This window comes from Myotis lucifugus, unplaced genomic scaffold (genome assembly GCF_000147115.1).
Source record: "Myotis lucifugus unplaced genomic scaffold, Myoluc2.0 scaffold_1, whole genome shotgun sequence".
Lineage (NCBI taxonomy): Eukaryota > Metazoa > Chordata > Mammalia > Chiroptera > Vespertilionidae > Myotis > Myotis lucifugus.
In genome coordinates, this window is record NW_005871049.1 from 11184601 (window position 1) to 11209940 (window position 25340).

The window sequence follows — 25340 nt, forward strand, 5'->3', positions numbered from 1 at the left end:
TTATACAATGTACAATTTCATGTCATTGTTTATTATTTTTGTTTTTTAGAGACTTTTCCCCTGTTCAATTGGATATAATTGACATGTAGCACTTTATAAGTTTAATGTATTCAATATAATGGTTTGACTTACATATATTGTTACTTGATTACCAAAAAGTTAACATCCATCATCTCATCCTATATAATAAAAGCCTAATATGCAAATTGTCCCCTTGACCGGGAGTTTGACCACTTGCAATGACGTGTGCTGAACACCAGGGGGCGGCACGGACCATGGTGGGCATTGGCGACATGGCACTGGCAGTGGGCGGCAGTGGAGGTACTACTGGCCCCGATGGGTCCCAATGAAAGCAGGACCGCAGCGGGATGGTGGAGCAGGTGAGCAGACAGTGCTAGGCCAAGGCAGGTATGAGCAGGGCCCAATTGCCCCACTGATTGCCCTGCAGACAGCAGTCAGCGGCAGTGGGGGGTGGGGCTGCTGCCTGGCTCCCAGACGCTGAGGAAGCTGGGCGGGGGCCCGATGACTCAGGTGGAGAAGGGCAGGTGGGGGCCCAGGTGCTGCCCAAGGCCCAGAGGTCAGCTGGGACCTGACCTTCCATGCCAGTCACTCGTGCTTTGATCGCCAGCCAGGCCTAGGGACCTCACTGTGCACAAATTTGGTGCACCGGGCCTCTAGTATAGATATAAAACAAGAAAAAAATTCTTAGGATTTACTCTTTTAATAACTTTCAAATATACTATACAGCAGTGTTAATTATAGCCATAATATTGTACCTTCCATTCTAGTACTTATTTTATAACTGGAAATTTGTAATTTTTGACTGCTTTCATCCAATTCCTGCATCCAACCCCCACCTCTGGTGAACACAAATCTGATCTCTCTCCTATGAGTTTGTTTTTTATATTCCACTATAAATGAGGTCCCTGCAGTATTTGACTTTCATTGCCTGACTTAATTCACTCTGCATAATGCCCTCAAGGTCCATTGACCTTGCAAATGGCAGAATTTTTAAAAATACATATTTTTATTGATTTCAGAGCAAGGAAGGGAGAGGGAGAGAAACATCAATGATGAGAGAGAATCATTAATCAGCTGCCTTGTGCACACCCCACAACCTGGGCATGTGTCCTAACCAGCAATCGAACTGTGACCTCCTAGTTTGTAGGTCAACGCTCAACCACTGAGCTACGCCGGCCAGCTGGCAGGATTTTTTTTATGGCTAAATAACATTCTAGTGTTTTAATATATCACAGCTTCTTTACTTATTAATTTGTTGATGGACACAGGGTGTTTCCAGGTTGGCTTTTGTAGTAGCTAATGCTGCTATGAAGGCAGGGGTACAGGTATCTTTTAGAGTTAGTGTTTTCATTTTCTTTAGATAAATAGCCAGAAGTGGAATTGCTGGATAATATGGTAGTGGTATTTTAAATTATTTTGAAGAACCTCCCTCCATACTGTTTTCCATAGGGACTAACCAATGTACACTCCACCCACAGTGCACAAGGCCCTTTGTCCCATTTCCTTGACAGCATTTATTTCTCGTCTTTTTGATGATAGCCATTCTCTCTCTCATTGACTGGCAGAGGCCCTTTGTATAATCTGAATAGAAGTCCTTGTTTGTTTGTATGTTAGTAAATGTTTTCCAGTCCATGACTTCCTTTTCATTCTCTTAGTGGTGTCTTTTGAGGAACAAAAAGTCTTAAATTTAATGAAACCTTTTTCTGTAATCAATTGCTATGTAACTACCTACCATAAAAATTAGTAGCTAAAACATTGTGTTACATTTATACCCCATTCTGCATTTTGGAAAGGCATGTTAGTCTCTGGTAGTTGGATTTCTTTCTTGGCAACTTGCTTCCCACAGCACAAAGGGAGTACAATGTCCCATCTTCCACACTCTATTAGTGAAAGGACATACAATGCCACTTGTACAAGGATACATGTTCCAAGATTCTCATCTAAGCAAAGGTTGTATTAGCAAAACGCTAGTAATGAACGGAGTGCCCATTTATATAAGGCTCATTAAATTATTATATATTTGTAAAAGGAAATATTCAAACCACTGCTGTTAAAATAAGTTGATCCAATTTGATATGGATTGAGCCAAAATATATATTGTTTTTACTGAAAATAGAAAACTGCAGGAGAGGAAACATGTATGTATATAAAACATGATTTAATTTTTCTTAAAAACATAATGTTTGTGCCTATTCATAGCCAAATTATGGTAGGATGAACAAAATAATAATGTTTGTGTATCAAAAAAGATTCTGTGGGATCTTGCCTAAAAAAGAATATTTCCATTTTTGCTTACTTTTATTATATGCACATATTTATTTTCCACTTGAATATTAATAAAAATATGTAAATGTAACATTTCAACATATCAACATCAGAAAGAAAATAGTGCTAAAAATAAAATAAGAACCCCAGTAGAATTATAACATAGTCAGAAACACCCTCAAGCAAAAATAAATTTTCTGACAGATTTTTTGAAAGTGGTTTCAGAAACTTACAGAGATGTTTGAAAATGGGATACAGATGAACTGAAATTTACATTTGTTGTGTATAAACACATCCACAGGAAGTTGGGTAAATATGCCACAGAATATGGGACAACAGTGAATGGGTGAAATCCCTGTATCTATCTCCTTAGACAGCATCTGTCAGGAGTAGTTTTCCTGTTTTTGTCACTGTGGACATTTAAGCTTGACTTTAACAACCCCCATAAGAACCACCCAGCCTTGGGTTCTATATGCCACAGTGTTTCACATGGAATCAATGAAGTGTGTGAAAAAGGTAATTTTGAGAAATTTAGGATATCTACTAATTTACTTGCTATATAAAAATAATAGGAATATTAGCATTTGAAGGGGTTCGAATGTCAACTTACATTCTACTGGAATCTGGTGTAAATATTGGCCAGTCTCAAGGATTTTATAGCTGTATTTTCCATTTCTCTCTCCCTTGTATACAATTATGTTTTCCAAGTTATTTAATTCATCTTTATTAACATGTAGGATCCTTTCTTACTGCAGAATACATAGGAGAGCTTTCTGCTCCATCTGAAACTTCAATTATTACCATACACTTGATTTCTAAATCAGTCTCAAATGTCAGCTCTTTGAAATTTATAACACATTTGTTTTCCTCCTTGTTCTTGAAGAATTTCCAATAAGCAGATATTAATATTGATGAAATCTGTAGGGTCTACTATGACTTTATTAATATAGATTGCTCTAAAAGATTTTTTTTATTTCATTCTAGTTTAGGAGCAGGGGTGTATTAGAGATAATTTTTTAAAATCTAGCAAACCTGAAATGACTTGGTGTTCAAAAAAAATTGTTGAAAATGCAGATTTGAAAAGTAACGAAAGCCAGTTTAGCCTGGAACAGAGCTTGTAGACAAGCTAGGGGAGAAAGGGCTGCTGTAGACATTTGCCTGTAGGCAAAGTCTTTTGTTATCACCAGTAGATGAGTCCATGAATGACTACAAAATGCTAAGGTTTGACTGCTTCCCCCTTTTCCTGTAACCTCCCTCTAGAATTGGGTGGGAAAAATAAAGTTATAGCCGTTGGAAAGAAAAATGTTCACATGCTACAGCTTTCAACTTTAGAAACTCTGAGCCAGCAGCTACATGTTGCAGAGGTTTTGATTAGAAGTTTTTAGGGGGGGAAATCAATACCTTCTGATTCCTCTGATCCTTTGTGATTGCAATAACATTGCGTTCACTCGCTTTATGATGAATAAAGTCATTATTACAGCTGAGTGAACCAGGGACAATCTTCTAGACCCCAAAAGCCAGATCTAAATTATGAAGTAAAGTAAAATGTCACAATGAATTTTCACTTTTTTGCTTCATGTATTTTGTTTACTGCACTAAACATAAAGAATATGAAATCAGAAATGTCACGTCTTCTCTTTACTAAAAAGAACATGCTCTAGCCCCATCCCGTAGAAAAGAAAATTAGTAAAATGGCAGTGCTGCTGCTTTAAGTTTAAATAAAGAAAGTGTTTAATGCTGCCTTCCTTATTGAATGTGGGCAACAAATCTAGTTTGATTACATTCTATTGCAAATGTGGGAAATGATATTAATAACCAATGGGAATAATAAATTAACAAAAAATAATTACAAATAAGTATGATGCACTCTCCAAATACAAAGTACCAAGGCAAATGTAGTAACAACATTTTCATGAAATATGTAGACAGCCATGGAGGCATTTGTGGAATTAATTGCCTATTTCTGAATTGTATAACCATGTGTAAGCACATTACTCATATAGGTGAGAAAGATGTTCATCAAGGTATCAGGGTAAATACTTAAATCATATATCCCATCCCTAGAAGAAAGCAAATATAAGAAGCAATGCAAAAAATGTCTTTCACACTTGGTTCCTAAGAATATTTGCTTATTTGTTTTGGGCAACTTATATCATGGGGGTAAATGATAAAAAGAATAGGAATAACTGAAGCCATTAATATAATACCAAATTCTCAATTTCTGTTAATAATTTTCTATATTTTATCATTAATATTATCAGTGATTATTCTGCTTCACCTATATTTATGTTGTAATAAAATAATACCCCAAACTATGCTCTCTGTAAAATAAATAAATTTAAAAATATCTTGAGGACAAAAAAGGAGCATTGTTTATAAAAACCAATGCCCAGTGCAGCTCTAAACACCAAGCAAACAAATGAAAACCTATGATTTTTATGTCTTTAGAATTTTAAAAATTAATAACTTTTACTGGTTCATCAAGGAAAGTCTTAAGTAAATTGCCTTTTTTTAAAAAAAAAAGCAAATACATGGTGATGATATATAATGACTACTCGTGCACTTTGATGTTAATTACTGCCTTGATTCAAGCTAAGGTGTCAGTACTTATACCTATCTCTGGTTTTTCCTTTATCAATGCAAAAGCAACACAGTGGGAAAAGGGGAAAATAATGACTCATTATTTTGTAAATAATTTGGACCTTACCCATGAAAATTCTCAGGGAACTCTGGAATTCTGCAGAACATTTGAGAACCTGTTGGTAGATTGGTTAAAAGTGTGGAATGGGGAGTTTTACTGCCTGGGTATGACTCAGCTCTGAGCAAATTACTTAACCTCTCTTTCTTTTACTTTACTCATCTGTAAAATGGAGATATGGATGGTGCTTAGCGTGCCTGAGCTGGTTTTTGGTTCAGTGGATAGAGCCTTAATTTCAGTCAAGGGCACATGCCTGGGTTGCAGGCTCCAGCCCTAGTAAGGGGCTTGCAGGAGACAGCAGACCAATGATTCTCACTCATCATTGATGCTTCTCTCTCTCTCTCCCCCCTCTCCCTTCCTCTCTGAAATCAATAAAAATATATTTGAAAAAAAGAAAAGACTAGTGCTTATCGGATAGGATCGTACAAAAATTAGAACAGTAGCTGATATATAAAACACTTTTTTTTTGTTTCTTAGTACTATAGCATTAATAAATATATCACCAGTATATTCACTTGGTAGGAGCATTATATAACCATGAATTAATTATGCTGCTCCATTATCTTTAAAATATTTAATAATTTAAACTTTCCTTTTCTGTGAAGTAGTTTCTCCATGAGATAAAAAAAGTAAATTTACAAGAAGGTGACTTTCTAACAAACCTGTATTCCTCTGCTCCAATTTTATTTTTGCTCTTTCTGTATTTTAATTACAATATATTTTGCATATAACATTGTATAAAGTGCACAGCCTGTTAATTTGATATATTTAATCATTGTAATACGACTTCCATGGGTAGTAATAATTAGCACCTCTATCAGTATTCAAGTGTTCCCTTTTCTTACATCCTTGCCAGTACTTATCTCTTGTATTCTTGTTGATAACCCTTTTAACAGGTATGAGGTGGTTTTGATTTGTATTTCCTGATGATTAGTGATATTGAGTATCTTCTCATGTATGTGTTCGCCATTTGTATGTCTTCTTTGAAGACTGTCTAGTTAGTTCCTCTGACCCTTTAAAAATCAGACTGGTGTTTTTTCACATTGAGTTATGAGTTCTTTATATATTTTAGACATTAACCTCATTTCTGATATATGGTTTGAAAAACTTTTCTTCCATTCCATAGGTTGCCTTTCCATTTTATTATTACTTTTGCGGTGCAGAAGCTATAAGTTTGATGTAGTCCCATTTGTTGATATTTTTACTTCTGTTTTTCTCGTTATATCCAAAAATCTGTATTTTTGTCTAGGCATATTATGGTGTTGGGTCATATGTTTAGGTCTTAAATCCATTTCAACTCAATTTTTGTGAGTGGTGTAAGATAGGAGCCAAATTTCTATCTGGGTTTATTCAATTTCCCCAGCACCATTTGTTGAAGAGACTGTTCAGTCCCCATTGGGTATTTTTTGGATCCTTTGTTGAATATTAACTTTCCATATATGTGGGTCTTACTTCTAAGCTCTTTACTCCATTTCATGGTCGTTGTGTCTATTTTCATGCCAGTACCATACTGTTTTAATTAAATAGGCTTGTGGTATATGGTCGTTTCCCCTTATCTGTAGTTTGGCTTTCTACAGTTATTTGCCCGCATCAACCACAGTCTGAAATATTGGCAAGTTCCAGAAATAAACAATTCATAGGTTGTAAATTGTCCAGCATCTCCACACTGTAACTTGCCCCTCCACCTGTTGGTCATTGAGTAACCATGTTTGTTAGCAGACCCACTGTCACGGAACTGCAGAGCTTGTGTTCAATAATAGGCTCAAAGCCCAAGAGTAGTGATAATGGCAATTTGGTGTACACAGCATTGGGTACTGTCCACTATTCAGTATCCACCAGGGTCTTGGAATATATCGCCTTTAGTAAGGGAAAATGCTGTAGTTTGAAATTAAAAAATGTGATGCCTCTGGCTTTGTTCTTCTTGCTCAGATTGCTTAGGCTTTTGAGGTATTTTGTGGTTATACACAAATATTAGGATTGTGGGAATTTTTCCTATTTCTGTGGAGAATGCCATTGGGATTTTGATAGGGATTTGTGTGAATCTATAGATCACTTTGGGTGGTATGGACTTTCAACAATATTCTTCTTTCCATAAGGCTGTAAAGGTTGAGAAAGAAAGACAACCACACAGTTGTATGTGTGAGCACTGGGAGCGCTAGCTACCTGCCCCTGCAACCTACTTGTTTCTTCAGAACCTGCATGAGGCCACCTCTTCTTCTGGGTGCCTGCACCCAGCAGTGTCATATGGTGTTTATCTTCTAGAAGATGTGGACTGAGAGACACAAAATTAAAGGATATACTTTAGGTGTGGCAGTTAGTGTTAAGAAAAATAAAGCAGGTATGGGAAATGATCAGTGGTTAAGGGTTGTAGTTTTGTACAGAGGGTGGGGAAAGGTGATATATGAGTACAGTAAGGGTAAGAGGAGATAAAGGAAGAAGCCGTGTGGGTATTTGTGGAGCACGTGCTCCATTCAGAGAGAAAGCCTGTGCACGTATGCTGAGGAAGGAGCCTGCCTGGACACTAGAGGCCTGTGTGACTGAGAATGGTGAAAAAGGACCACCCACCGTGGAAAATTAAGGAAATAACTGCTGATAGTGGCCTGATTATTTACAATGTTTTGGTTTTATTTTCCTGGATGAATTAGGAAGCCATTGGTGAGCTTTGAGCAAAGATGGGATGCCATTTCACTTACATTTAATTAGGATTATATAGTCTTCAGTACTCAGAACAGACTGAAGTGGATCAAAGACAGGGCAGGGGTCCAGTGAGGAGGCTATTGCAATTATCAGGATAATCATAATGGTCATTTGGGCCAGGGTGCTCTAGGTGGTCAGCAGTGGAGAGACCCTTGAGCCAACAGGATTTTCTGATGAGTTGTGATGTAGTTTATAAGAGCAAGAGAAGAGTAGCTTGAAGAACTGAAAGGACATAAGATAGGGAATACTGAGAGGAGGAGCCTGGGGGTTGGGGTTGGGACATCATGTCAGTTCTGCACATATTAATTTGGAATACTGTTCCGGCAGTTGTATATGTGATGTACCTATACATAGAAGGGAAAGTGGAAGTAATCCTTATGAAGATATATTTAAAGCTCTGAACTATATGAGATTATTAAGTGGGTGAGGAATCCAGAGAGAGAATAGTCTGCAGACTGAGCCCTGGGTGGTCCAGTGTTAAGAGGTCAGAGATACGAGGAGGAACAAGCCTAAGAGGGAGATGCAGCAGCCAGAGGAGAAGCTGGAAATCCAGGCGTGTGGCTCAGCAAATGTCAAGGAAGAGAGTGACTGCAGATGCATGTTAGACTTTTTAATTTCACCCTCCACACCTCCATGTCTCATCTTGTCCATTGAGTTATTTCTCTATGCTAAATTCTGGATCATCTCCTTAGAGGCAGAATAGTTGGTAGAGTCGATCACAGTGACAAGCAGACTGGCTCTAACAAATTCCAGCAAAAATATACTAATGAACACACTTATAAAATTAACAAAAAACAATAGAAAATAAAATAGCAAGTATTTCAATAGCACGTGTATGCTTAGTAAGCACGTGATAAGCATTAGGTCACTAATTTTCTATTCACACGTTTGTAATCAATGGTTTAACTTGTTGGGTGTTTTATTTCACTGGAAATTTTTCACTTCTGAAACTCATGTTTAGTTCTTTTCCAAATATTCATATTCTTACTTTGCTTTTTATTCCTATAGTTTCAATCATATACTACGTTTTTAAATCATTTTAAATGTCCATTTTTATAATGCCCACCGGTTTGTTATGATCTAAAGCTCTGATGTTCTATTCCTCTGGCTTGTCATGGCTGTGACTGTCTTACAGGGGTACTTTTGTATCAGTGTTTTATAACTTTGCATTTGTAAACTTGCCCTCCCAGGGTTTTACCTATAAGGATCTTGTGGCCAAAGGGATTTTGCACTTGCTTCTTCCTAGTACCCTAAGCTTACCATTGCCTTCTGGGCCAACACCTATTTTGTAATGTGGGTTTCTTAGGTTTTTCCACTTAGGTAGACATACTATCTTGAAATTCAGAACAATGAACTCGACTCTAATGGATTTTGGTTCCATTTATATTAACCGAATGGTTCTGGAAACCCTACACTACCTTCATCATCCTTACATGCAATGAGGCAGACTCTTCACAGTGGAAGGTGCACAGAGAGTCTGTGAAGGTCTCAGCTCCACAGGGACTCTCAGTGCTTAATCCTCCCAAAGGTTATCAAAGAACAACTAAGACCTGTGTGTAGCCCCAGGGCCAGGTCATTTTCTTACATTCGGTGTTGAACTTCTATTTTGTTTTATTTGTGGGGATTTCACTTTCTTCCTTGGGAAAATTCAGAATACCTCTTAAATTTTATTCCACATTTCTAGCAGGTTAGGTTTTAGAGGTCGGTCTTGTGGATTGAAGACAGATTATTTTGTCACATTACCAAAGCCAGAGGTACTCTGCATAGATTTTCAGAACTGGGATTCTATATCAAGATTATCTAAGAAAACTGGCCTTTCCTAAGGGCATACACAAATGCATGCTACTCAAATCCACATACTTGAAGATCCACCTGTAGTTTGAATGTACTTCTGGCCAATGTGAAATCTTTTTCTACCCTTGCAAGCAGGTATTTCTGAACCCCAGTGCAAAGCTTTTCATTTTGCTTATAGGACATGGGGTAGATGAAACAGAAATGGGTATCATCTGAATAAAAGAACTAATTTGGTCTTGCTATTTTGTAGAGTAAAACAACTACTAAGACTAGTTTCAGTTTCCTTGTATTCTTATTTTAAAGCAGTTGTGACATTATGACTCCCTCAAAGTTATATAAAGTTTCACAGATTTGATTAAGCTGTGAAGAAGGAACTGAGACAAATCTAATTGGATTTTGCTTTATCAATCACCCTGGAACTCTGTTTGCTTATATCGAGTTTTCAATTCAAATATCAAAGATAATTTGCTACCAAAAAGAAACTGTCTTTGACTCAACATTAAGAAGATCCATGTAATTCACTATGCTATTTGCCTGTTTAGGAAACCGAAAACTGTGCTAGCAGAACAACAAATATTGTTATAGCGCTGTCGGTTCCATTTTAACATGGTTAATGTTCAAGTGCAATAGAAACGGGAATCAGCACAGGAATATGATTTGGTTTGCTATAAATGAAGTCTTTGTTTTGAGCAACCATATTGTATTTGATAAGACAATATATATATCTAGTTCTATTGCATAGCTACAACTCCAATTTTTACAAATGTGTTCATTGTAATTCAAATTATCATGCTAACATATATTTGAAAGAAGAGCATTTTGATTTTGTATAACACTAAATTATTACACTTTTTTGCAATATTTACATTTGTTGAAATTATGGGACCATAAGTAACAAAACTATTTCATAAATAAAGAAGCATGAAGGAATTTATTTCAAGATATAAATGTTGAAAAATTTACATACCACCACCAAATTACTTCAATAAGACTAAAATTATCACTCAATAACTTATAAATAGTATCTTTTCAAGGATCAGGGCTTGTATTCATGTGTGGGATGTATACATATCTATAACATATTCATGTATTAACTATGTTAAATTCCTGTTTCTTTTTGTCCTCACTATTCTATATAACCCAGCGGTTCTCAACCTGTGGGTCGCGACCCCTTTAGGAGTTGAACGACCCTTTCACAGGGGTCACCTAAGACCATCGGAAAACACATATATAATTACATATTGTTTTGTGATTAATCACTATGCTTTAATTATGTTCAATTTGTAACAATGAAACTGGGGGTCACCACAACATGAGGAACTGTATTAAAGGGTCACAGCATTAGGAAGGTTGAGAACCACTTATATAACCCATACATTTCTTTTTGCTTCAAAAAACTAATTTAAACATGAGATGGGAGACCTGTATTTGATTAAATGTTGTGATTTCTTGATAAGCAAATAATTGGATTTGCTGCTAGTACAACTTCTCTATTCTTTAAAGCTGAACAGGATTGTTTTTTGTTTTGTTTTGCTTTTTGTTGCTTTTCAATGTGGTCAGAAATATTTACATAATGAAGAGACAATTACTTTGGTAAAATTTTATTATATTTCACTTTAATGAGTAACAATTTATTAATTTCAAAGACTTTCTGCTCAACAATAATTCTGCATTCCTCATTATTGCCAGTATATAACTGCATCATTGTCAATATTTTCTAGCTTCACAATGATGCATCTTCCAAAAAAAACCCCACGGTTTTTCTTTCAGAGAAGCACTGCCCATTCCTGCAATGAACTCCAAACCAAGAAAGCAGGCATTCATAGGATGAAATAGAATTTTGTCTACATTGTAAATGTCACACCCTATAGCATCTGAGGTCGCACATTCTATGACACTGAAATTATAGTATATAACCCTTTATATATTGGTGAATTTAATATAAACATATTAAAGTAGAAAATTAGTAAAACAAAGTTCAATTCTTCATTCTAATTTTCATCACTGAAATAGATTTCTGCTCTGCAATTTGCGAAGGTTATAGGTCTTCAGAAGTATGGAATATATTTTTGCATTTTACACTAGGGTCTGAGGAGTCCAGTTCCAGGCCAAAATTCCCGGGGTGACATTTCAATAGGCAATTGCACAGACTTTGCCTTGCAGGCCTCATGGGAAAAGTTGTCATCTTAGGGAACATACTCTGTGCACAGCCCGAGCATTAGAATTCCTGGAGGGAGTTAACAATTAAGGCCTTAAGATTCCTCAGGCCAGCCATGCTCATACACATCTGTATTCCCAGCCTAGGTGCTTCCTTCAAAAATCTGTTTATTAGGGGAACGGGCGGAGGCACTTTTCAGGTGTCTCTGCCAAGACCTCCTTCGTGGGGGTCTTGATTAGGATACGTGTCCCCACTCTGCCCCAGTACTTTTCCACTCTTGGCCCTCCCCTATTTCCCAAGTCCCTTGTGTCCATAAAAAGGCAGGGGCCTTCTGTTCTGTTTGTGGCTCCTTGGCAGTTAGATGATGCCTCCTGTCTGCACAGCCTGTCAGGTAACCTCGCTTTGCTGTTGCACATGCAGAAATGGAACACTGGGGTGCAGTCATCTATTTTGATCTCTTGTTACTCTATTGCAGTAAGTAAATCGGGCTTGATTGTTACTTTTAGTTTGGTGTGTCCTCGTAGACAATCTTGACACCCGAGAGCTCCATGACATTCGTAACTTCACCTTTCAGTGGTAGATTTTCTTTGAATAGCTTTCCTTTTTCTTTAATAAAAAGAAAAAAAAATAAATGTATTGGGGTGACATTGGTCAATAAAATTATATATGTTGGTTTCAAATGTACAATTCTATGATATATCATCTGTATATTGCATTGTATGCTCACCACCAACTCAAATCTTCTTCTGTCACCATATAGTTGACCTCCTTTTCCCTCTGGTCACCACCATACTGTTGTCTGAAAGCAACAAATAAACACAAACTCATAGACACAGTTTTATGAGTGAAATCATATGGTTCTTAACTTTCTTTTACAAAACTAATGATATGGCCCTAACCAGTTTGGCTCAGTGGATAGAGCGTCAGCCTGCGGACTGGAGGGTCCCAGGTTCGACTCCGGTCAAGGGCACGTACCTTGGTTGTGGGCACATCCCCAGTAGCGGGTGTGCAGGAGGCAGCTGATCGATGTTTCTCTCTCATCAATGTTTCTAACTCTCTATCCTTCTCCTTTCCTCTCTGTAAAAAAATCAATAAAATATATTAAAAAAACAAACAAAAAAACCTAATGATATGTGCCCTGCCAGCATGGCTCAGTGGTTGAGCGTCAACCTATGAACCAGGAGGTCACGTTTCAATTCCCAGTCAGGGCACATGCCTGGATTGTGGCTCGATCCCCAGTGTGGGGCGTGCAGGAGGCAGCCAATCGATGATTCTCTCTCATCGATGTTTCCATCTCTCTCTCCTTCTACCTTCCTCTCTGAAGTCAATAAAATTATTTTTAAAAAACTAATGATATGTTATTGCTCTACTTAAAAATAATAGCTTATAACACACAGTCATGGAAACCATATTCAAGATATCACATTAATGCTGCTAATGCAGTATTTCCTGTGTTCAAAACTGTTGGGTTTTGGTTTCCATTACTGAATTTTAAAATATGTGGCTCTGCATAATAATAATGGCATATTCACACCCTACCAATTAATATAATGTAAATGTTGAATCTTTCTTCCTGGTATTTTAGGCATCAAATTAATCTCTTGAGAAAGAAGTTATTGGTCTCTTTTCTAATGTAGCTTGAATAATATTATGTGCAGGAAAACAAAGTTTCATTGTCTAACAGACGCCTAATTAGAGAATTGAGCACTTGAATCAAGTGAGGCAAGGAAATGAATTATATAGCATTTACATGTGGAGCAATATGAGTAATAAATGCTGCTTTAAAGGGAAACTCATGAAAGCTTAGTTGAACTTTGAGCTGTTAATTTTTCTTTTTTGATAATTGAAAAAGCAGAACATGACAGCTTTGTCCTTATAGCTTCTGTTACATTAAAGGAATGATTGAGTTTTTTACTGGGATAACCAGTGATTCTTATAAAGTTTAATTTTTAAAAACATACCATAGATATTGTTCAATTTAATGAAGAATCTGTGAAAATCTAAAGAAATAGCAGTGCCTGAAAATTTAAGTTCCTCAGAGGAGCTGAATTAGAAAGGTATCATTGGTAGAAATGAAATGTTCTGTAAAAACAGCTGCTCTGTGTAACTGATGAAAATTGTTTTCCAAAAAAGAAGTTTTAACCTCTCTAGACTTTTACCATATTTATAGCTGGGCTGAGTATTTGGTCACATAAGCACATTGTAGTCCAGGAGTCTACCTGATCAAGTACGCAGGCTTTGCCTACATGTCAGAGCAATTGCGTTGCTCTCAAAGGAAGCAAAGTTTGATCTGATTTTAGCAGGAGGTGAGGGACTCCTCAGATACCCAACAGAGATAACTTTTGTAGCTTTACAGACAATTACGACTGTCTACCGTAAATCACACATGTCAGTTTTCTTCATTAGGATTTTACATTGGCAAACTAAATAAATACACAGACATTTGGGGAATTCGAGTTCCTTCACTTAGAACATAAGCTGATGTATGAATTCTATTTAGAACATAAGTTGATGTACGAATTCTATTTATCCTTTCATTGTTACCTGGGTTCCTTCCTTTCTAATGCAGACTAACCTATTGCTGGGTTGTATTTATGTGTGCTCTTCTAAATGCCTGTAGTGTTAGGTAAAGAAAAGTGTATTGGCTATGACTATATTCTAGTCATATGCCTAATTCTTGATAAAAGCATAGTTGTTTTGGTATCTCCTATCCCAACTGTCCACTAGTGGGCCATTCTACTGATTATCACTGTCTTTAGCTGATACTTTCTGGCCACTCTTTACATGTGTGGCAAGTATAAAATGCTAGCTCTATCTTGAGTGGTTCCTGTGCCTCTTTTGAAAGGCCCTATTATAGTTCCTAGACATAGGAGTTCTACTTCTAAGGCAACCATAGTAGTGGTTGGACCAGTCTTACCCCTTCATCAAGCCTTGAAGAGTTTTGTGTTCTCAGTTGTCAAATGAGCCTCAAAAATTGAGACATATAAGTACGGTTGGTCCTCCAAAGTCAGCCCTTGGTGCCAATTGAAGAACACCCTAAAAGTTCTACTAAATATCTTGTTTCACAAGTATAGTTCTTTAAAAATACTCTCGTGATTAAGGTCACAGCAGTCCCTGGGTTTGTTAAGGACATTAGAAGATGGCTGTATGGTGTTAAATGCTGATGCGTGTGCATGCTTGTGTGTACAGAGAGACCCCTAGAGTGAGTGAGAAAATGACAGAAAACAAGGCATCAGAGTCTAACTGGAAAGTCGGTAGTGAAATACTATTATGTTTCTCAAACACACTGATTCTTAAGCTATTTTAAAATCAAGTGATGTGGAGTTCTCACCAAATTATAATGTAAGTTGAAGATATGGCATATCAATTTCTGAGATATTATTAAATGCTTCAAAGAAACTAAAATGCGAAGGAATGGATTTTGAGATGGATAAATTTCTTTTTTAATATACCTAGAGGAGGAAATAGAACATTTCATTTACTTCTCCACAAGGTGCTTCCACTAAGATAAAAGATCTATTATGATGGCAGTTAATCTTCTAAGTTTTGATCAAATAAAGTAGGCACATGACTTTTTAAAATGAAACATATGTATGTGACATAAAAAAGCAACTGTCCTTTCTCTATTCATCTGTCCTGTTCCTTGCCGGAAAAAAATACTTTGAACTCTCTTATTTTTTTTTTTGAAACCTAAATGTATTTTCTTATACATATCTTAATCATTTTAACCATTATTTATAGTTACAGGTGTTTTTCTCAACTACAAACTTCCTTACCTCCCCCAATATACATAGTTGTCACTATTTGTAATTGCTCTCTTTAAAGCCTTTAAGTAAACTTACTTGGGAAATATATGTAGCATACTTGCATACCTATTTCTTATTCAATAAATTATGCGGAGTATCATGGCAGACATTGCTGATTGTTCATATAGCAGCTATTACTCCTTTCTTGCTTGGCATACAGAACAAATAAATAAAATCCTGCTTTATATAACAAGATAATTATACTTCGAAACATTATTGCATCTGTCTTATTGCTAAATTTAACACCATCCTTATCTCTCTTCCATTATTATATTTTGTAGTATCTCCCCTATATTTTCTTGGTCAGAATAAGGGTAAATTTTTAAGAGTTCTAGCCTCCCATTTAGAAGGTAATCTTGTATTTCAAGAATTAATTATAAAATAGGTTATATTTTCCAGGAAAATCTTAAATCTCATTCCTTGGTAGCACGCTTCTAATGGCTGTAAAACAGAGACAGATGGCTCTTTATGTGAAGGACAGTCTCTTGGATATAGAGTAATAAAGTCTACAGCAGATGCTTCAGGAGCTTTATTAATGAGAAACAAATAGGGGAGATGTCCAGAAAAGGCTCATTATCTTATTAAAGGGACGTTAAGCCATATCAGGCATGTATTAAAGCAGATATTAAAGAGTTTACTACATATCTTTGGAAACATCGTAACATTGTACTTTTTCCATTACTTTTACATGTCTTAACTGTGTTACCTATTAGCTGAGGATATTCTGTAAACAACAAAAATCCACATTGGATTCACTGTACATTCCTTGAGATCTAACATGCTGCGCTCCAGTATTTTGAATTGCATCTAATTTGTGATTTGTGCTGATAAGGCTACATAGAGTACCGCCATCTAAAAGTTAATAATGCCCACGTTGTCAAATCTCCTAGCTAAAGTTGACTGCTGAATTGATTTCCTGTGGCTTGTTGATCTTACTGGTTCATCTTTTTTTCTTTCCTCATTACTTAAAAAGTGAGCCATTTCATTGCAAATTGCAAAACACCTTTTTCTGCCAACATACAGTATGATAATTCCTTGTAAGAAAGTGATAGGTAACATCTGGGCTAAATTCAACCACACTGTCCCACATGTGGAGAAAGTCTAAAGAAAGGAGCCAGTTTAATTTCTAAAGGCCAAGAATCAAACCTCATAGGCTCTAGAAGCTCTTACTTGCCAGAAAATATTGCATATGTCCACAATTGGCCAGATACTACACTGTTGGACCTTTAAAGGCTCCCATTCATCATATTTTTTGATAAAAAGTTTGTATTACTTTGTTCTCTCTCTTGGTTTTCTTAGCATGTTCCATACTTTTTAAATGGGATAGTCTGTTAGATGGTTCTGGCTTACACGGGTGGTAGGACCCACATTTTTAAGAAGTAGTTTGGAGAAATTTATAAACAATCTTCTAATACCCAGAATTTCTATGTATCCTGAGCCAAACTTTGGGGTGCTTACAGCAATCACTATTATTATTGCTCTAGCATTCATTGTTATGCAGTAGTCAACATGTAGGTGATGGTGAGGCTTAATTTGCTAAAATTCAACAATACAGGGATAAAAGTCCAAGGGATGTAAGCTTTTTAATTTTTTCAAAATCAGCCATGCATAGAAAGTTAGTTAATAGATATTATTATGGGGAAATGGACTGAAGAAATGACTTTCAGAGAGAAAAAAATATATAACTCCATTTTCTATAAAGTTAAGGAATTTCAATTTAGGATGCAAATCCATGTACAATATTGACAGGGCTGATATACACAATGTGTCAGGCCATAAATTGTGAACAACTTTGGTTAATCCCAGAAAATTATAAGAAGCAACTTCTAAAGCTTGACATTGATTTCAAAACAGCTACAACAGCTAAGAGCATTGCTGTCCCTGCACGGGGACCCTACCTTGTACACTCTTTATTTCAAAATACCAGGCACATGCAAGTATAATCCCTGCACTAAACATAACTATTATCTTTGAAATTGTTCAATTCCAGTGCTAAAGGAGTTTATGGAATTCTTCTAAGTGGGATACAGGCACTTTAAAAATGTAATATTGATTACATCAACAAAACTTATACTCACAGGATTCACATATCATGCCTAATTGACAGCACCATCAAGTCGTTTAGGAAATTCACATTCTTGCATCAAGCCTAATTGTCAGTATAAAGATAAATAGGCTATGGAAGAGTTACTCTTCAAATTGGGACACCGAAGTATAAACCCAAGAAAATAATTCAGTGGATGTGTTGAAGCTCATTGCCTCTAATATCCCCTCACCACCTATGCTAAGAAATCTAGTACAGAAATTTGGCTGAATGAGTTGTGGAGTTTCTGATCCTGGATATTTTTTTGTTGATGTTCACATCCTTAAGAGAACATAGTCATGTACTGCATAGCGACACTTTAAGCCATGGTTAAGTGGTGCATGATTGTAGTCAGGAAAAATTAATAAGGATTATTTTATTAGCTAACGGTTTTGAAGGCAGGGAGATGATAATTTTTGCTTCCTATGTATGTCCTAAATGACTATCATGCTATGAGCATTTATCTGGATAATTTAGGAGGGAAGGCTCATGGACCCTGGCTCTCCTTTTGGATTATCCTGTCTTGGTATTAAGCTCAGAAGCTCTACAACCAGATCCAACAAAGTAGAGCCAGGGCCCAACATAGCCGGCCTTGGTTTTTCACTGTCTCTAAGGTCAGTTTGCCACAGTGGCCAGCGAAGATCTGGCTCTGTTGTAATTAGAGTCCTGCCGTAGCAAGCAGGTAAAACGGAGTAGAATTGACTCCAGGTGGTACAACTGCCATGAAATAGGACTGGCAGGAAATAGGATTTGAACAAGCAGAAAGAGTGATTTTTTGGCTTTTGCTCTATCAGAGGTAGACCTAGCCAAAAATTATTTGGGGGGAACACAAAACTGTGTTAATCCTGTCCTTTCAGGTATGAAAAATGGAGCTTGGCTATATCAGTGATGGCGAACATTTTGAGCTTGGAGTGTCAGCATTTTGAAAAACCCTAACTTAACTCTGGTGCCGTGTCACATAGAGAAATTCTTTATAAATTTTTGTTTTACTATGGTTGCAAATATCATTTTTGATATTGATTTTTCTTTGTTAAATGGCATTTAAATATATAAAATAAACCAAAAAAATGAGTTCGTGTGTCACCTCTGACACGCGTGTCATAGGTTTGCCATCACTGGGCTAGATTCAACTCCTTTGGGGACTGCTATGTTGTGTCGATGTCAGAATATCCAAGCCCTGTAGAGAATTTTTTTATGAAAATTGCTTTGAGTCAAACAAAAGATATGCCTGGCAGCAAGATCTCAACAGACTGAGAAAACGGCAAACAATTATTCTGGAAGCAGTTCCCTCTTTAATCTCAAACATGTAAAAGAAACTAAGGAAGATGGCATGAAGGTGAGAGAAAAGAAAGGAGGTGTTTGCCTTTTAAGTAGCTATATGCCTGGGGTGTGACTACCCACCATTACTTACCCAGTTATGATCAGATCACTGTGTGACATTACTTTTCATAGAACCCCCTTTTTCATCTACGTTCTTATATTTCGAAAATCTTCCTTTGTTAAGGTTTTTCTAATGCATAGAAAGTGACAGTGAAGACTGGGAGAGGCAGCTGTTTTATCTCCTATTGGAGGCCACCCCTTTAGCTTTCAAACCAGGCTGTTTGTCTTTGTCAATTCCTAAGGGAAGAATCTCAGTCAGCACCTGGATTCAGGTGGATTGGGTGCCAGACAAAGGTGCAAACTTCTGTCTGGGACATACAGGTAAGACATTGTTTTTGTGCTCTTGTCTCCCTCACTATGTCCTCTGACCTTTGCTGTCTGCGCTCTTCCAGCGGACTGAGGGCAGGCTTTTTAGTTTGGCACATATCTAAGGGCCTACTCAGGTATGCTTAGAGGGCAAAGGGCAGTCTTCCTGGGGAAAAGGCCTGAGATGCAGCCCCAGAGCGCATAGAACTCAAGAACTGTCTTTCCCTTCTTTACATGCATGAGCCCCATGGGGACTGTATGTCTCACTGGTCATCACAGCCAGGCAACTGAGGGCCATTTCCTGGGTGACAACCACAAAAACAGGGTGCCAGTGTCTCCTGAAGGGAGCTTGTGGCAGCAGACACAAGGGGTCCGAGGCTGCCTGTCACTACTCGAGTTGAATTAAGCAGAGACGGTTGAATCATACATGAGCATTTATTCCAATAATGACGGCAATATGGAAGAGCGGTTGGTCACGCTGGAAATGCTGCTCTCAGCTACACGGAGTTATCTCCTCCCCTACTCCCCTCAGCAGGTGGCTGATTGGCCATCTTGTTGTCGAACTTAGCTCAGCTCAGCCTATTCCTGAGGCAGTTTTTAATATCATAGAAGACTGCAGTCTGGCCTTCAGGAGCTCAGACCCTCTCCTTTCCATGTTACACTTTCTGCTCTCACCTGTGTTTAAACTCCCAGAGTGGGTCAGGGCCTGAGCACAGCAACCAAATTAGTGTCCTTGGTCTGTTCTCAAATTGGCCCCTTATTCAGAAAGGAAATACATCAAGGAATCTTACACAACCATGCTCTATTCTGTGCCCTTCCCCACTATCACTTGTACCTATGACAAAATCCAGGGCACTAGACACATGCACTAGACAGAGGGGCAGCAAGAAGAGAGCACCCACCCACCAAGGTCTCTAGAGGCCTCACACTCAGGCCCATTTCTCAATTAAACACACCTCTGAAGAGGATTGAACTTAGCCAGGCAAACTAAAGGCCCTGGTGGCCAGTGGGACTTACAGACCTAAAACAATGTAGAAGTGCCCCTTGGGCAGCAGCTGCAAAAACTGGGGTTCCAGCCGAAACCGGTTTGGCTCAGTGGATAGAGCGTCGGCCTGCGGACTGAAAGGTCCCAGGTTCGATTCCGGTCAAGGGCATGTACCTGGGTTGCGGGCACATCCCCAGTAGGAGATGTGCAGGAGGCAGCTGGTCGATGTTTCTCTCATCGATGTTTCTAACTCTCTATCTCTCTCTCCCTTCCTCTCTGTAAAAAATCAATAAAATATATTTTTTTAAAAAAAACAAAAAAACTGGGGTTCCAGACAGGCCCATAGCTCCTGGGAGGAGCTTATACCCTTGAGAGGCAGAGTGAGAGTGTAAAGAGAGTGCCTGCTGGCCTCCATCCTCAGATTATTTTAATAGGTTAGTGATACATGGAGTTCAGGGAGTAGATTCTCCCTGTGGGTTCTTGCCTCACAAAGTTTGAAGCTAATATTCTGCAAAAGAATGACCCTTTTACTAACAAGTCCTTGAGTTTATTCTTCAAAGTCCAAAACCCATGTGGTGCTCTCCTCTTTCTCTCCCCTTTATCTTGCAACATTCCTCTATCCTCTATGAAAGTATTTCCCTCTTCCCGGTATCTGGAGACACTAGTACTTCCATAGAGGAAGAGAAATAAGATAAGCATTTGGTGGCTTGGAGGTATTTCTGCCCTTCACATATGCATTCCTCTCCCATGGACATCGCCCCCCCACCCCCATTCCCTAAAACTGCCTTTCTTGTCTCTAACACACATCTACTTTCCTAATGAACTGTGTCTCAAATTTATCTGATTAAAATTTCTTTCATTTGTTTGCTATTGTAATATGGGATTCGAGGTGAGCAGAATCTCCCCCTTATGGGTTCTTGCCTCACAAAGTTTGAAGAATAAACTCTCAGACTAAAGGTTTTAAATAAAAATGTATACGCTTACAACAAACTCTCCCTGGGGTGGGGTTCCCAAATGGGAAAGCTTGCTCTTTCTCTTTGAAATGAAATTAAGGAAGGAGACAAAGGGGTCCTGATACTCTTCAGAAGAATGACAAAAGTCCAAAGCCCATGTGGTGGGCCCCTTTTACTCTCCCCATATTTTGTGACATTTCTCTATCTTCTGTGAAAGTATGTAAGGTAAGCTATCTCTTTCCCCTTCTCAGATGCATTCCTCTCCCATGGACCCCTCTTATTCTCTGAACTGCCTATCCTGTCTCTGAAATTCCTTTCACTATGGCCCTGAGGGTCTTGAGCTTCTCCTTGTGGGGTTTAAACCCTTTCAGTCCTCATCAGGCACCTGAACTTTTGAGTTCCCACCCTATTGTAGGTCACCCCATTCCAGGGGTGGGGTTTATGACAAGATTATGCTTCCTACACATTTTTCTACCCCCAGAGGATGAGTTAGCTACATGTGGAACAATAAGCCTCTCCTACCTGCTTCATTGGAAAGAGGCGTCAATTCAATGAGTCTGTGCAGAGGTGAGTTTAAACACTGATGTAGAAATATCCTATTCATTTAAAGTATGAATGGCATTCCAGTTAAAAATGAGTGTTATATACCCTAAAAAGTTACGCATAACGAATCCTGAAGCCAGTTATTTCATCAAGTTCTTTTTCATTTAAGGGTATATGGAAATGTTATTTTCCTGAATTTTTATCATCTATATCACTCTGCCCTTTTCTGCAGTATCTGTATGCATGCTCTGTGTTGGAACTTATTGCATCTTAACTGAACAATTGCTGAGCAAACAGCTGTACCAGATGTTTGCCTTCACCATCGCGGAGCAATCAGATGGGTATCGATCTGGGATCACAACTTCAGGAAGAAAATGCTGAGAATTCAGCTTTTGGCTTTCACCCCTCAGGACAAGCAGTCACCCAGACAAAAGATGCTATTGTCAGCCAAACAGAGATTAACACTACCAGTTTCACGAATTCAGTCCCCTGCTGTAAAATTGGATCCCACTCATATTCTACCCTCCATTATGATTCACTGACATGATGCTTTTCTTGGGTTAGAAATAGGTGAAACCAGCAGTGAATTCATTGTTCTGCATTTATACTTTGGCACAACCCTTTCTATCTATTATGGTCAGGTAGTTCAGCCTCCTGTGACTCAGAATTGTAAAATCCACTCAATTTAGAACTACTGTGTGATTGCAAAATTATGAAAAGTGTTCAAAACAAAAATGTATTGTCTAAAAGTAGAAATCATCATATACTAAATAACACGTTCATTTTAGCAGAGCTGAAAAATGAACGTGTTTTATTGAAAGGTACAGAAATGTTCCCTCATTGATTAATGGAAATAAGATAGTGTTTTGCTTCCATGGCATGGCATATCAGATCATTTATTTGATTTTTGCATAAGCATATCTGCCTTTTAATTGTAAACCCCCAGTAATAAATCTTTAACAGGGTAGATACTCCTAAAATATATAAGTATCATTTTTACTTATATTCTAAATATTTGTTACTTGAAAATAAACTAGAGGAGCTTGTGTAGGCATTAATTCTCCTAATACCTCTCTGCTTCTTTATCCATTTTCTATGAGGCTGAATGATATGCTTGGAACCACTCTTTCTTAAAAAAAGAATTAAAAATGCTTTGGATGGATAAACCTGTGGCATTGGACACATCAAAACAATCAATGCAATGGTGGAAGGATGCAGTCACCCTCCATAGAGCTGCCCTTGAATGGTATGATTTACGGCACAAAGCATTCCACTTAGCTGCAAATACACCTCAGTTAATATACTGGTTGGTGTCGGTTCTTAATTTCAATTTCAATATCTCTAGCAGTTTCTCACTATTTTTCTAAGTTATAGAGAATATATGTTACACATGTGAAAAATTCCTAATAATTCAGTTTCTAATCAGAAGATATAACTATATCCATGTGACTGACTTATGTTGTCTAAAGTTCTTATGTCACTTCTAGCCCTGGCCCAAAATTGAAGGCAGAAAGTTACTTAAATTCCTTTATTTACTCTAGACGGATGGTTTGAAGACTTGAAAATGGGGATGGGCTACTTTTACAAACACTTTATCCTTCTATTTATCTTAGAATTTTTGGAAAGCTGCTCTTTCCCCACCATCCTAGAAAGGAAAATTAATACTTTTTTTCAAATAAATGTCTAGGTAGTTCCGCAGATTGAGAAGCATTTATCTTCATAATGTAAGTGGGCCTCAGCAACTCCCCACATTATCACGCAATGCTCAGGCCCCTATATACATGACTACCCTCTTGGCTCTCAATCAGGGAGGTTACAGGTCTGAAGCAACCCTGTAGTGCAGTTACTTATTGTGGAATTCCCCTGGCTCTATAGTTCTGAGCTCTGCTATGGATGGTGACTCAGAGGTATCTTCTCACCTGGGCCCCAGTCTGTATATGCCCCCATTAATACCAGTTATTCAACTTCCATTATGTGTGAAATTACCCTTCCAGGTAATAGTGTGCTAAACCCACATCCAGGGGCAGGCTAATTCCCCCAGCTCTCAATGTCCTAGAAAACAATTACATTATCAAAATACATCATTGTTTTCCAGATAATTGACATTAAAAAGCAGTTAACCATCTAATAAAATGCAGTTAACCATCTAATAAAATGCAAAGGGAGCACAGTATCACTTTGGAGGCATTCTTGGCAAAAATGCATCACCTGAATCTGAGTGTAATTATGAAAAAACATTAGACAAACAGAGGAACATTCTTCAAAGGTTCCTGCCTTACAGAAGTTTTTTGTTGGAGGAAAAAAAATTGACAAAAAAACATAGACTTCTTACCATAACAATTGTACTCCTTAATCTATCACTGGGAAAGCCGGTAAAAAGAAGACATAAATTTTAGAGTTAAATTTGCTTTGAAGTAATGGAGCAGTAGATGAAAGAATATATCACTCAATAACAGGCAAAAATAATTGGTACTAATAAAGAAAATTTCATTTTTACACCTGTATATCACGTAGATACTACTTTGTAGTAGAGGCCAAGTCATGGAGTGGAATTCCACAGAAGGTAAGAAACTAGAAATCACCCCTGGGGGCCACTGAAAAGTGGTGAGAGCATTAGCGAAACACTCCAAGTCTGGCTTTCTGTTGTTCATTTATCAGCCCTCTGAAATCACAGCTCTTTTCTTACTCCAGTTACCATCCTAACTCTAAAAAACATCTGGAAAAGCAGGCCACAAACAGCAGCAGCTGTTATTGTTGGCAAAGAACAGAGATGGCAGCTCTCTGCCACCTTTGGGCACGTGCTGCTACATGCTGAGTAAGGGCGGCCAGCAGCATTCCACTTAGAATGTAGAATTGGTTTGGGATATTAAGAACAACAATTCAAACAATAATTCTTTTTAATAAAAAGCTGGGCATGCTTTCATGGAAAGGATATTTGATTTACTTACCAAGTACATGTTTGCTAAGCTGAAAGATGTGAGGTAAAATAGCTCTATCCACCCACCCAAGCCAGCAAAAATAAAATGCATCAAAATTGAGTCCTTGAAAACTAAGAATCCATTAATCAGCATAACATTAAAAAGTGATTTGCTAAACTTGGATTATCAAATAATTAACAGAAATATCATGTAGGTCTGTTAAAGAAACTTACCTATAACAGGTACCGTGCAATCAATGTAGAATAGAAAGTTAATGCAAGAGAGAGCCCAGTAAAAAGACATGTATATTGAAAATGATCAATGGTTTCAACCAAGTAAACCATTACAAGTTCCACAAATTAAAATAACTGAAAAGGATTGCCTTTTATGAACACAGGTTCAAAGTTTTAAGTTCTGTGGTCTTACCTTGCATGGCATCATGGATGCAGTTCTGTGGTCTTACCTTGGATGGTGTGAGGGATGTGTGGAGTCTGAACTAATAGTTCAGGACCCACAGCCATTAACAAGAAATCTCCTGGAGTTCTGACATGACCTTCTTCCTACAATACAAGAAAATATAAATTACATTATTTTCATATTCAATATTTGGGTCCATTGCACCAAAACTAAACTAAAGCGTAAGATAAGCCTACCCCTGATTGTGAATAAGGGTGTCCAGCCCTGATTGACAACCAACCTCTAACTCTTAATGGTGCATGAAGTTATGACCTGG

At 37.7% G+C, this 25340-nt stretch overlaps 1 protein-coding gene across 2 annotated transcripts in view; it reads right to left on the bottom strand.

Annotated features, from left to right (window-relative positions):
- Positions 1–11060: 11060 nt before the first annotated feature.
- SLC7A11 (solute carrier family 7 member 11) overlaps positions 11061–25340 on the bottom strand; it is a 236984-nt gene continuing 222704 nt past the window's right edge. Inside the window, exons 13-15 of one of the 2 annotated variants that reach the window (XM_014455077.2) lie at positions 25071–25167; positions 12361–12432; positions 11061–12239 (exon numbers count right to left, since the gene is read on the bottom strand). In XM_014455077.2, the coding sequence (XP_014310563.1) occupies positions 25112–25167 (56 nt within the window). In that variant the 3' untranslated portion in view covers positions 11061–12239; positions 12361–12432; positions 25071–25111. Of the gene's footprint in view, positions 12240–12360; positions 12433–25033; positions 25168–25340 lie in introns of both variants that reach the window. The other variant, XM_023754358.1, reaches the window with a different exon arrangement.